This window comes from Staurois parvus, unplaced genomic scaffold (genome assembly GCF_062004578.1).
Source record: "Staurois parvus isolate SC_StPar_1 unplaced genomic scaffold, SC_StPar_1.0 ptg001265l, whole genome shotgun sequence".
Lineage (NCBI taxonomy): Eukaryota > Metazoa > Chordata > Amphibia > Anura > Ranidae > Staurois > Staurois parvus.
In genome coordinates this window covers 219,572-233,302 of record NW_028319061.1, presented here as the reverse complement: position 1 = coordinate 233,302, position 13,731 = coordinate 219,572, and the positions used below count along the sequence as shown (strand labels likewise).

Here is a 13,731-nt window from a genome sequence, read left to right as displayed (position 1 = left end):
CAGTGGGAGGAATATTGCCCCATCATTGGTGTCAGTGGGAGGAATATTGCCCCATCATTGGTGTCAGTGGGAGGAATATTGCCCCATCATTGGTGTTAGTGGGAGGAATAGTGTTCCGTTACTGGTGTCATTGGCAAGAATTATACCCCCATTTTTGGTGTCAGTAGGAGAAATAATGCCCAATGGTCGGATAAAAACAAGCAAAGGGCCACATCTGGTCCCGAGGCTGCAGTTTGGAGACCAGTGGTATATCCCATACCTGTGGGATCCCTCTACAAGCTGGAAATCACTGTATCTCCACTAGCTTCCGGGTTCAGTGCCAAGCAACTGTCATGGCTGCATTGGGAACACAGGAGGTCAGCTGATGGGCACTGGTGCCGTTCAGAGATCCAAATGAATGCAAAACATTCTCTGATTGGACAGGGTGGTGTGATGACATCAAGATCATCATCTCAGATATGACCATGTGACCATATAAGGTCAATGATGTCACCAGCATCGCTCTCTTACGCGTGGCTGGGGGTGGGGAATTCCCTGGCCCCAGCTGATTGGGCCAGCAGCCTGTTATGTGACAGTTGGTCCGAACGTTCGCTCATCAATTATCCAACCACAGCTGAGCTCTGCTCCTCTTGCATGTTTCTCGCTCTACCAGGTAAGAGCACAGCTGCACCAATCACTATACTATGTGAGCAAACAGCGGAGCAGGGCGGCACTAGTCCGACACCCGGCACACACCGCCATTGTAACATCCGATTATTGCCGGCTTTTCTCTTATATTACTGCCACAAATCTGCTTTGTCATGTTTTGTTTTAAAGATACAATTTGAGGAAAAATAAAATGGATCGCTTACCACACACACAAAGAAAAATATTAAACACAACGATGTGAAATGTAGGGCGATGGTACAACTCCATCACACACGCAGTGCAATTGTATAACACAGGAGACCTTCCCCCTCATCTAAATATCATGTAAAGCGGAGTAGGGAAGGGATAAAACCTCAGCAGGGCTTAGCTAGCAATAGTCACATCCAACCAGAAATGTTCTGTAATGTTGAAGATGCTTCGTAGCTTCTCTAAGCCACTTCTTTGTTTCTAATGAGTGTCAGGAAGATACCCCAACATTAATATCCACACAGGGAGCACCGACACCTTCATCCATCCACTGTGGAATGTGTCCAGGCAGATGTTGATTGTTCAGGTACAAAAACGGGAGGTATGAAGGTTGTGGAAGCACCAAGTTCTAATGACATAATCCCATCCCTGGGGTCAGGGAATCTGCACAGGTGGTAATCCTTCCATTTATATGGCTGAAGGTGTGAATTATCAGTCTTCAGGTATGTTCCTGACACTCATTAACCACTTGCCGCCCTGCCACTGCATATATACGTGTGCAGGGCGGCACTGGGGTGCAAAAGCACATTTTAAAATGGGCTCCGCGCTCCCGACGTTTTTGCGGGCAGGGGGCATGCGCGCGAGCTCCCACTGACCCGCGGGTGACACCATTTGATCCCGGAGTGATCAATCATTCGATTTTAGCCAGTGATGTCTGGCTGCAATCAAATGATCGGTCCCTGTCCTATCCTGTCCTGTGTTGACAGTTACACAGGACAGGATATGATGTAATTCTTCTCTGCCTGGACACATTCCGTTCCAGACAGAGAAGAAGACATACAAATTGTGAGTAAAATAGCACATACCCACAGCTAGAACACTCAAGGACACATTTAACCCCCTGATCGCCCCCCCCCCCGTTAACCCCTTCACTGCCCTGTCACCAGTGTCACTGATCAGTGAACCGATTTTTACTGTTCACTGTATCAGTGTCGCTGGCGACTTCCGATAGTGTTAGCGCCCCTCCCAGATAGCACCAGTTTGCCCGCCAGTACACCAGTAATCCCATTTAACCCCTTAATCTCTCCCCCTCCCCCAGTTAACCCCTTCACTGCCCTGTCACCAGTGTCATTGATTACAGTGAACAGATTTTTACTGATCACTGTATTAGTGTCACTGGTGACTTCCGATAGACTTCCAGATAGCGCCAGTTTGCCCGCTAATGCACGGGATTTTTGTTTACCAAAAACATGGAGCAGAATACATTTTGGCTTAAATTTATGACTAACTTTGAGTTCACGATATATTTTTTATAGCTGAAAGTAGAAAATATTGTTTTTTTTCAAAATTTTTGTGTTTTTTTTGTTTATAGCGCAAAAAATAAAAAGCGCACAGGTGATAAAATACCACCAAAAGAAATCTCTATTTGTATGAAAAAAAGGACGTAAATTTTGTTTGGGTACAGCATTGCATGACCGCGCAATTATCATTTGAATTAGTGCAGCGCCAAACAGCAAAAAAAGGCGTGGTCATTAAGGGGGGTAAATCCTCAGGAGTTCAAGTGGTTAAAACTGAAGAAGAGGATCCCTATTGGGAAAAAGACTCTGAAAAAAAGAAAAGCCGATGGATCTGTGAAGGTTGTCATGTGTCCATGTCATAGGTTATCTAGCAGTAGTTGGTCACATTCATCTAGCCTTGTTCTGTAATGTTGAAGACTTTAATAGCCTCTCCAACTTCATCAGTTCTAATGAGTGTCAGGAAGATACCCCAACATTTATATCCACACAGGGAGCACCGACACCTTCATCCAACCACCATGGAATCTGTAGATGTTCATTGTCCAAGTACAAAATGGGAGTTATGAAGGGTGTGGTACCACCCTATTCTAATTACAAAATTCCATCCTTGGAGTCAGGGAATCTGCATAGGTGGTTATCCTTCGGTTTACATGGCTGAAGGTGTGAATTGTCAAATCATCAGGTTAAGATATTAACACGGCATTAATCGTGTCGCTGAAGGCAGGACAGTTCAGCTCACCCCTAGTTCAGAACAGACTTACTGACTCAGACAGTCAGACCAGATGAGGAGGACAGAGGTGAGAGCAGACAATAGGCAGGTAATGCTCACCATTGGCACCTGTAGCCTGGTTTGACCTTGTTCTCCACATCAGGATCACTGGCCATCCAAGTAGTCAGTCTATCCTCACATGGGGCACCATTTAATGTCTTGACAATGAAGACCACACCCATCTCCATGAATGAAGGACTCCTTTTTATGAAGATCAAAGCTTTATTTAACACATGTGTGAAAACAATAAAAAGAGGAAATTGTCCTGCTCTATACATTGAATGGAGAAGTTTATAACTCAAACAAATCAGCATAGGTGATGGTCCCATCCCAGACTGGGTGGACACAGAATACATTATACATGAAGGTAGATTTTCAGTCCAGAAGATAAGCAGTTCATCTTTTCTTTTCAAGAATGTTATCCTAGGTGAACACCTTTTTGTGGCTTTCACTAATCTCCAAAGAAGGTAAGAGGTCCATTAGTTTCCTAAGTTCCTGGCAGGTCTGACAGTTATACAGTTAGTTGTTAATGGGTTTTATACAGAGAAATGATCAATATGTGCTGGGAGAAGGTTAAGCAGCAGACAGTAATATGTATATACCGTATATTTATACAATGTCAGATAAATGTCTCTCACAAGATGAGGGCAAAGCCTTGCAGATCTACAAATCCAGCACACTAGATGTTTCAGTAGCAGTCATCCTAGTAAGTTGGTTCCATTTCCATCTCGGTCTGATCCCTTCTCCTCGTCCTCCTCTCACTCCGATTCTTCTCATTCTTCATCTTCCTCAGGTCAGTGACTATAAAGATGAGGAGCCCAGTGTAGAGGACAAAGACCGCACTGGGTGACCGGAGGTGACCCCAATCTGACCACATCCCAGACCGACCTCCTAAATGGAGAAAATGGGGAAACAATGAGAGAGTTGTACAAAATAGTAATAAAATATATCAAACCCGGTCAGATCTTCAGTCCAGCAGGGTCACTATAACAGGACAGGTACACTGGTAACAGGGCAGAGATTCTGGTTGTCTTGATAGGACATAACTGGTCATTTAATAACTCGTCCAGTAAACATGGAGGACAGAAGAAGCTCACACCTCATCGCTGCGTAAACCATCGGGCCAATATAAATTCAGTATAATAATTATCATCACACAATGACAGCGGGCCATCAGGACCATGTGAGAGGGTCCCCAGCCATCACATCACCTCAACAAACACTGCCAATAGTATATGAACCCTCTATAAAGGCGTGATGATAATGGGGTCTGAACACCCCAAAACCATCTGGGAAAACTCAGGGCAGCCTTGTTGGTGTAAAATTCACAAGCAAACAGTGAGAGTTTTTAGAGAAGATGCAGATGGTTTACATCCACATATCCAGCCAATGACCCCTCCCAAACCATACAACCCCAGGACCGCATCTCCACAGCCATTAATAAACACGTCTTGCAGGGTTAATAAACAGTGATAATCCAGAGTACTATTAATCAAGCTTTTTCTTAAACAGCTTACAGGGTATTTCCACATTTGTAAATATTGTTTGTATGTTGCCAGATTGGGATATTACCCATTTTATATTTGTTACATGTTCTCATTCACATAGGAAAACTTAAATAATGACAGCTTACCTATTTAGATGTTCTTTTTTGGAACGTTCAGCAAGGAAAGATTCTACTTACTTCTCTTTGTTAAGAGGGGGGCTGGGAAGCGGAGTTCTCCATAACTAACCCTGTCTGGAGGCAGATATCATCTCATCAGTTGAACTAGAATTGAACACTTTGGGGTTGATTTACTAAAACTGGAGAGTGCAAAATATGGTGCAGCTTCGCATGGTAGCCAATCAGCTTGCAAATTCAGCTTGCTTTGAACAACGAAAAAAACCCTGAAAAAATACCATCAGGGTCTATGAAGGGTCCTGCAAGACTCTGAATCATTGCCTTGCTGTAACTATGTGATCGTTCATTAGAACTTTTGGACCCATATTGGTGATCCTCGGTGTGTCGGTGACATTCTCCCTTGCTGATTCTGTTCGGTTCCAGTCGCCGGTTGCTGCAGCTCCCATTTATATACACACAGCCATTTGTAATGCAGGAACGTGTGCGTTTGGATTGAACCCTTGCATTCTGGATGAAGGGAAGGGACACATGTAGGATGAGGCTCTGTTGGTTCTGTAGGATGCTGGTCAGTTCCCGCAGGCAGGGGAAACATTTAAGCCGCAGCCCAACTTTATCCTGGGGGAAGGGGGGGACTGCGGGACCCCAGATGAGTTCACTTTACTTCTCCAGGACCAAAGTCAAAGGGGAACCTCTTAGGGGACAGACAGCCGGGTCTCTGGGATAAAGGATCATTCCCCAGCACGTTCAGCACACACTTGTCTCTAGGCCGCACTAGGATGAGCAGGTCCTGCATGGGGTGTGTCACCGATCTCAGTACATGGACTCCAAGTTTGGCCACAATGATCGGCACTGGGAGTTCGGAAGGCCAGCTGTGCCTGCACACAGGTGAGGAGGGTCAGGAAGGCATGGATGAAGTGGATGACAGTCGGGGGTCCTCTGTACCTGCCGGGGGTCACTACTAGCCAATTCCCCTGTACACGGCTGCAATGTCCCCAAACAGTGAGGAGAAGAATGACAGCACTTGGGTCGGTCCCGGACAAGAGGTAAGGTCAGGACACAGCAGTGCAGTGCTAAACTCTGGAGAGATAAATGCCGGGGGGATCGGGGACAGTGCAGGTATTAGTACAGCTGGGAGGGGCTGCCTGCAATGCATACATCTCCCCCCTATAGTTCTCACCCACCCATAATGTACAGCCATCTCTGACCTTTGTCTCTGGTCCTAGGAGCTCCCAGTCCACATCCCAACATGTCATCTACTAAATGTTCTCTTCATAATTATACATACATCTTTTATTACAAAACTGTCTCTGGATCCTAGGAATTGCCCCCCCTCCTGTCCCATGACCCCCCCGTGTCACACTGCCCTCCATCATGCTCCTGTCCTGAAGAGGTGGATCTTAAAAAGAAGGGGAAGGACAAATTTAGATGGGGGGTGCCCGATTTTAGTCTTGCCTAGGGCAGCACAAAACCAAGATACACAACTGCAAGAAGGAGTCGCTGACCACCAGTCTTACCACCCTGTTCAGCGAGACATTCTGCCAGCAAGTGGTGCGGTGTCCAGACAGAATGCTGCAAGTGAAACCAGAGAATCTGTGGAGGCCCCCATCCACTGAGAGAGGCCTCCAGGACCTGCTGGAAGCTACAGATCAGGTGAGAGAGTCCCACACACCAGCCAAACAAGTGAACACTGACATTCCTGTCAAATCTGCCACTTTCCTGCACACAGATATGGACATTGTATACAATCAACACGTGTTGTGGCCTAGTCCCCCCGGCCGCTACTATTGAACACATTTGCAGCACAGTCCAATCATCAGAGCTGGCCTCAGTGCACACCTTCTGCAGACCAAACCACATCATTGCTCCCTTAACCATTGGCCTACCCTCCTAAAGGAACATCTACCACCATTGCCAATAGTTATTGCAGTCCAGAGAGGAGTTGCCCTTTGCCAGCAAATGCTTCTGCCAATTTCTGACATCTTTTTGTAGTATTTGTCCTTCCTTATTCTTTCTCTTGTATTATTCCATCAAGGGACTGTCACCTTCATCAATTCCCGCCCAAGAGGTCTGGACCTTTATAGTGCACAAACTGGGCCCCAACAAACGCACAGACCATTCCTCAATGGATTTGAAGGGACGTTGACTACCCTACTCAAGAGCTCTTTCCTATTTCAGATTTAAACTTTGCCTTCAGATCCTGAGGGCCCAAAGTCAGCTAGTTCAGCCATTGATAGCTGTCCTTGCTCACTGGGGACCAGAAACACCTCAGGTTGGAGGTTTTGGGACAACTTCTGAATGGCAGGCCTGCCAGCACTGGCTGAGATTTTGCTGTAGGTGTTTCTTTGCTTAGAGTTGCTAAGAGCGATAATTGCCATTATGTCACATATACCACTTTATGCTGTTTGCCCGAGCCTACAGACAAGTATCATATAAACATCATATCAGTTCTCTCCAATCTGTGTGAGTCTATTCTCTGCTGATCATTTACTTTGGTCAGAAGAGTACCGTGGTGTCAGAAGGGGATGAGCTTTCAGAGGGGGGCCCATAGCAACAAGGGGCCGGAAAATAACTCAGCGAGCCGCGCTACACAGTGTTTTGTATATAAAGTATTACAGATCACATGTACATTATATTGGACAGATGTAAGCTCCTCCCATCACTCACCATGTAGGTAGAGGGTCTTACTAATTGTAGTATGCTGTATGTTACAGAAGACGTTGTGTCCTTGTATATCCTCTGTGATGGACACCATGGAGGTCTTGGTGAAGGTTCCATCCTCATTCTTAGTCAAGTTCTCATGAATCCGGTCACCTCTTGGGAAATCACTCCAGGAAATGTTCAGCTCTGGGGGATAAAATCTCTTGGCCTCACAGATCAGAAGATGATTCTTGGTTTCCACCATCAGGGTGAGGTGAGGGGTTACTGGGAATGAAATTAAATGTTTGTTAATGCTGCCATGATGGAAACATTCCTCTTAGAAAGTCAAACAATGGTCAGTGTGCAGGGTATTGATTCCCTTTAGTATCATTATTATTATACAGGATTTATATGGCACCAACAGTTTGTAATGTCTGCATTCATTTTGTACAGCACTGCACAGTTACAATACAATTTGGTACAAGAAGAAACAGAGGGCCCTGATCCTGAGAGCTTACAATCTAGGAGGAAGGGTTGAGTGATACAAAAGGTAATAGCTGTGGGGGAGGAGCTGATGGAGGAAATAAATGAAGGTTTACTAGGTAGAAGCAGGATAGACTTCTTTAAAGAGAAAGGTTTTCAGAGATGTCTAAAGGTGGATAGATTTAGAGATAGCCCCACAGGTTGGGGTAGGGAGTCCCATAGGATGGGAGAAGCTCGGGAGAAGTCCTGGAGGCAAGCATGGGAGGAGGTGACACGGGAACTAGAGAGCAGAAGGTCTTGGGAGGATGGAAGAGAGCGATTTGGTTGATATTTTGAGACCAGGTTGGTGATGTAGCCGGGGGCTGAGTTGTGGATGGCTTTGTAAGTTGTGGTTAGTATTTTGAATTTTATTCATTGGGTGAGTGGAGGCCAGTGGAGAGATTGTCAGAGAGGGGTGGAGGACACTGAGTGGAGGCCAGTGGAGGGATTGGCAGAGAGCTGTGGAGGACACTGAGTGGAGGCCAGTGGAGGGATTGGCAGAGAGGGGTGGAGGACACTGAATGGAGGCCAGTGGAGGGATTGGCAGAGAGGGGTAGCAGACACTGAATGGTTGGTAATGTGGATGAGCCTGGCAGCAGTATTCATGATGGACTGGAGGGGGGGGTGGCCTATGTAAAGGTCAGCCAATGAGGAGGGAGTTGCAGTAGTCGAGGGGAGTGATAACCAGGGAGTGAATGAGGAGCTTTGTGGTGTCATTGGTTAAAAAGGGGCGTATTCTGGAGATGTTGTGGAGGTTGATGATTTGGACAGGGATTGGATGTGGGCCTGAAAGGATAGTTCAGAATCCAGGGTTACCCCTCGCACCCTGACATGCTGGGGATGGGTTGATAGTGGTGCTATTGATCCTGAAATCGGGAGAAGAGGCACGTGGGGGAGGAAGTATTATGAGCTCAGTTTCAGATAGATGGAGTTTGAGGAAGTGGTGTGACATCCAGTCTGATATGTCTGTTAGTAAATCGGAGCTGTGTGAGGAAACTGATGAGGTGACTGAGGAGTAGAGAGATAGATTTGTGTGTCATCATTATAGAAATGGTATTGGAAGCCATGGGAATCTATCAGCTGACCCAAGGAAGAAGTGTAGATGGAGACTAGGAGTGGTCCAAGGACAGAACCTTGGGGGACCCCAACAGTATTAATCATATTACTAATGTCTTATTGGTCAGTGCCTCTTAGGGGTGGTTACATAGTTACATAGTTAGTCTGGCTGAAAAAAAACAAAAGTCCATCCAGTTCAAACATAAAAAAAAAGTTATGATCCTATACCCACAGTTGATCCAGAGGAAGGCAAAAAACCCAGCAAAGCACGATCCAATCTGCTCCCGGTTCTATTTAGTTATTCTGAAAACTTTCAATACATTTAAAACTATAATGATTTTCATTCACTTTTTTTTTTTTCCATAAAGTTTATTAATAAACTCAGAGCATACAATAGGTCCAGGTAATACAAGGTATCAGTCGGAAATACAATAGGAGGTAATAAACATACAGCAAACAAAAAGATACATAGCAATACATAGACAAAGAATCAGATATACGTCATCCAGGGGAAAAGAAAACGGGAAGAATGAGGACATGCGAGCGCAGGAACAGTAAAGGCATATCTGGTCTCAATTGGAATCCCAGCACTGGCAGGTCCATGATATATAACCTCATTTACTGAGCAGCAGCAAAGAGCAGGGCCAGTGAGTCAAAGGTATGCATTGGAAATGTATACAGTAGGTGTGGAGGGGGGTGCAAGGGCTTGTAGGATAGGGCCTTGTACTTTTGATGAAACTGAGGTAACCCACTACAGGTTGCCAGCACGCGGGTGAAGGGTTCAGGAAAGGAGATATGTAAAAGTAAAACATATGCGCAGCTGGATTGCAGACAGGGAGTAGGGCTCCTATGAGTAGAGAAGTGGACCAAAATGGAAAGGGGAGAATGAAAGCTAAACTCTGAGTGGGGAAGCAGGGAAATGGGGATTAAGAATTTAAGAATAAGCATGAAAAAGAAGGGAAGAGAGGAGAAGAAGAAAAGAAAAAAAAAAAAAAAAAAGGGTGGGGGGGAGGGAGATGGGGGGTTGGGGAAGGGTTGGATGGGGAGGAGGTGTGGAGGAGTAGGAGGGTAGGTAAGTCACCTTTACTCAAGACTCCCAGGACATGAGAGATACGCCCAACCCTGGCAGAGAAGCGAGTTGGGGACAGTTGCAGGCGTAGCAGGGTGCCAAGCGTAGCTTGCTCCAAGCAGTACAGGACATGGAGACAAAGGACCTCAATCACAACCTTGAAAAAACAGAGAGCCGATATATCACCAGAAACACTACGGGGTATCAGAGAGGTTCAGAATCAGTCAGCAAGGCCCATGAAAGAACGACATTCAGGGGTCATTTGGAAGAGAATCCAACAGGACCACGTATGAGAAAATTTTGTAGGGTTATCCAGAGAAGAAGCAATCAGCTCTTCCATTTCAGCAATTCTGTTCAAACGTATGAACCAATCTCACACTGTGGGGGGGTGAACAGACCCCCAGAGAACCGGTAAGCAGAGTTTAGTCACATAAAGCATATGCATAGCCAGAGATTTGAAATATAGAGGTTTGGGAAGCGGAGTGTGGTGGAGGAGGAGTTGGGCCGGAGAGAACTCAACATCAAGAATAGACCCCGAAGAAGTAATCCGATGTACCTCCTGCCAAATTCACTTATTATATTTTTTAAGTTTAATAAAGCTGAAGTTTAGTCCTTATAATTTGGCTTTCCTGGTTCCTCATCAGCAAATTAATGTCATTTTCATATAAAACCTTTCTGTTTTCATTACATACAGTTGTGTTCAAAATACTAGCAGTCAGACATCACTAACCGGATCAATCACTGTTTTTGGTGGAAATGATATCTCTACATGGCAGATAATTTCCTAGCAGGTGTAGTAGAGTAATAGAAATCCAACAGACCCGACAGTCATGACATGCATGCTGCTGATTCTGTGTCATTGAATCACTCATTGAAAGGGGCGTGTTCACAATAATAGCCGTGTGGAGTTCTATTAGTGAGGTCATTCATTCTTTGATAAACAGGTGGCAATTATTGCCCTTATTTAAGGAAGGAAGGCAGCAAATGTTGGACATGCTGGTTACAGTGCATTTCTCTCTGAAATTCTGAGGAAAATGGGTCGTTCCAGACATTGTTCAGAAGAACAGTGTACCTTGATTAAAAAGTTGATTGGAGAGGGGAAAACATATAAAGAAGTGCAGAAAATGATCGGCTGCTCAGCTAAAATGATGGCAAATGCTTTAAAATGGCAACCAAAACCTGAAAGACGCGGAAGAAAGCGAAAAACTACCATTGGAATGGATAGAAGAATAGCCAAAATGGGCGGACTCAGCCAACAATCAGCTCCAGGAAGATGAAAGAAGGTGTGACGTTCCCTGTGAGGACTCAGCCAACAATCAGCTCCAGGAAGATGAAAGAAGGTGTGACGTTCCCTGTGAGGACTGTTACAATTAGAAGACGCCTATGTGAAGCCAAGCTATCTGCAAGAAGTCCCCGCAAAGTCCCACTGTTGGGAAAAAGACGTGCTGAAGAGGTTACAATCTGCCAAAGAGCACATTGACCGGCCTAAAGAGAAATGGCGCAACATTTTGTGGACTGATGAAAGTAAGATTGTTCTTTTTGGGTCTAGTGGGCGGAGACAGTTTGTCAGACGACCCCCAAACACTGAATTCAAGCCACAGTACACTGTGAAGACCGTGAAGCATGGTGCTGCAAGCATCATGATATGGGGATGTTTCTCATACTACGGTGTTGGGCCTATTTATCGCATACCAGGGATCATGGATCAGTTTGAATCCATCAGAATACTTGAAGAGGTCATGCTGCCTTATGCTGAAGAGGAAATGCCCTTGAAATGGGTGTTCCAACAAGACAACGACCCCAAACACACCAGTAAACGTGCAACATCTTGGTTCCAGACCAACAAGATGGACGTTATGGAGTGGCCAGCCCAATCCCCGGATCTTCATCCAATAGAAAACTTGTGGGGTGACATCAAAAATGCCGTTTCTGAGGCAAAACCAAGAAATAGAGAAGAACTGTGGAATGTGGTCCAATCATCCTGGGCTGGAATACCTGATCACAGGGGCCAGAAGTTGGGGGACTCCATGCAACACAGATGTACAGCAGTTCTCAGAAACAGTGCGACTACAACCAAATATTCATGAAGTCATTCAAAGGAAAGCAAAATCTTCAAACATTTCTCAGTTTATATAGTGAATGTTGGAGTTTGTAAAGAAGAATACAAACACGGCCATTTTTTTGAACCGTCTAATATTCACTTTTCTTCCATTTTTTTAGAGGAACAACACAAATTTGATGTATTTTTCTTCATGTTGTGATTTGGAATAGAATGTGTCGTGTTCCCAATGCATTTGTGTGGATGGAAATAAAAGGATTAGAAGGATTTGCAGCTTTACTCACTTTTTTTCAACACACTGCTATTATTTTGAACACAACTGTACATTATTTTAGCCCAAGTGATGTAATCAATAAATCTCTATGCTTCCTCATGCAATGCAGGCAGATCATGGCTTGTGGGAGGGACTGGCAGCAGGGCCGGGACAAGGGGTGTGCGGGAAGGATGTAGGCCCTGGATGCAATGGTTTACTGTAGTGATGGGGGCGCCTTCCTTCTGTTACGAGGCAGACAGGAGTAGTGACATCGGCATCACTACTCCTGTCAGGCCAGCACTGGGAGTGACAAGGAGAGAGCCGGGAGGAGATGCAGGCTGTGTTCTCTTTTCACTCACTCCTTCCTGTGCAACTCTCGTGTTCTCAGAAGCCGTTTGGCATCTTTTCCCTGGGCACTGGATGACTTTGTCCCGGCACTGGCTGGCAGGGTGCTTTACTGAAAAAATTACAGCACCCTGCCTCAGTACTCCTCCCAAGAGCCCTCCGTCCTAATGAAATTAGCACTGTAACTGAAAGTCCCATACAGAATCATTATGTCTAATTGTACTTACCTGAGGATGACAACACTCAAGGCAATGGGTGTCCATATGTATCCCTATAGTTATACACATTGATTATTGTTTTTGATGTTTTATATAGTTGAATATATACTGTACATAGTCTGTTTTATAAAATAAACATTTGCATGACAAAGTGACAAAGTGACAAAGGACTCCCAGAGCACTAAAGCCAAAAACAACAATTGTAATATATATATATATCCTGTGGTGGCTGCATTGCTGCCCTCCTGATCTGGGCTACAAACATGTCCTCCTCTTTTTCTTACATGGGTGCAGGGGAATCAGTAGTTTACAAAAGCTGCCATTGTGCTGTGCTGTGGTTCTGGTGTGTCTCTGCACCTTTAAGGATGAATGGACTCCCTTCAGACATACCGGCCCTTAATTTACCCATTGTTATATATGTCCAAGATGGAAACTTTCATAGATTGAGTGAGTAGAGAAGCTGATGGTGCCGCTCCAAGCCAGAGAGCACACTTGCCGGTATGCAGAAAATGAGAGCCCAATACAGTTCCTGGCGTATAGATCATCAGAGAAGATGGATGCCACTCAAACCAGCCTAGTCAGGTCAGGATATGTGTGATGGCCTCAGCCACCACTCCAGCCATGCCCCTCATGCGTTTCACCCCACCTACTGGGGTTTGGCCACCTCTGTGACCAAGCCCCAGTGGTGGAGGTGAAACATTTAAGAGGTCGTAGCTCTATACAGAGAGACTTGATGAGACAGTGCAGCTTCCACATATATTCGCAAATGTTGTGCAACCAAAAGCATCCATTTTTAACAAAAAATGTTTGACTCTTTGTCCCATGTTGCTAGGTGCTTCCTAAGCCCAGGTGTGGAATTTGACTGGACGCCCCCTTTTTGGTTGGACCAAGAAGGGACAATCACACACCACCATCCCCTCAGAAATAACAAACCCGCCCGGTCCAGGTACAACAGAGTTATCAGTATTTGGTGTAGCTTCAGTAGTAGAGGTGGACTCAAGCCATATATCCCATATCTTGTGAGATTTATTGGGACATCTACCAGAAAGA

General features: G+C 45.3%; 1 protein-coding gene across 1 annotated transcript in view; it reads right to left on the bottom strand.

The window, feature by feature from the left end:
* Nucleotides 1–3,604: 3,604 nt before the first annotated feature.
* Nucleotides 3,605–13,731, bottom strand: part of LOC149437711 (uncharacterized) — an 87,086-nt gene continuing 76,959 nt past the window's right edge. Inside the window, exons 9-10 of the mRNA XM_089660704.1 lie at nucleotides 7,187–7,444; nucleotides 3,605–3,792 (exon numbers count right to left, since the gene is read on the bottom strand). Coding sequence (XP_089516830.1) covers nucleotides 3,605–3,792; nucleotides 7,187–7,444 — 446 coding nt within the window. The remainder of the gene's footprint in view (nucleotides 3,793–7,186; nucleotides 7,445–13,731) is intronic.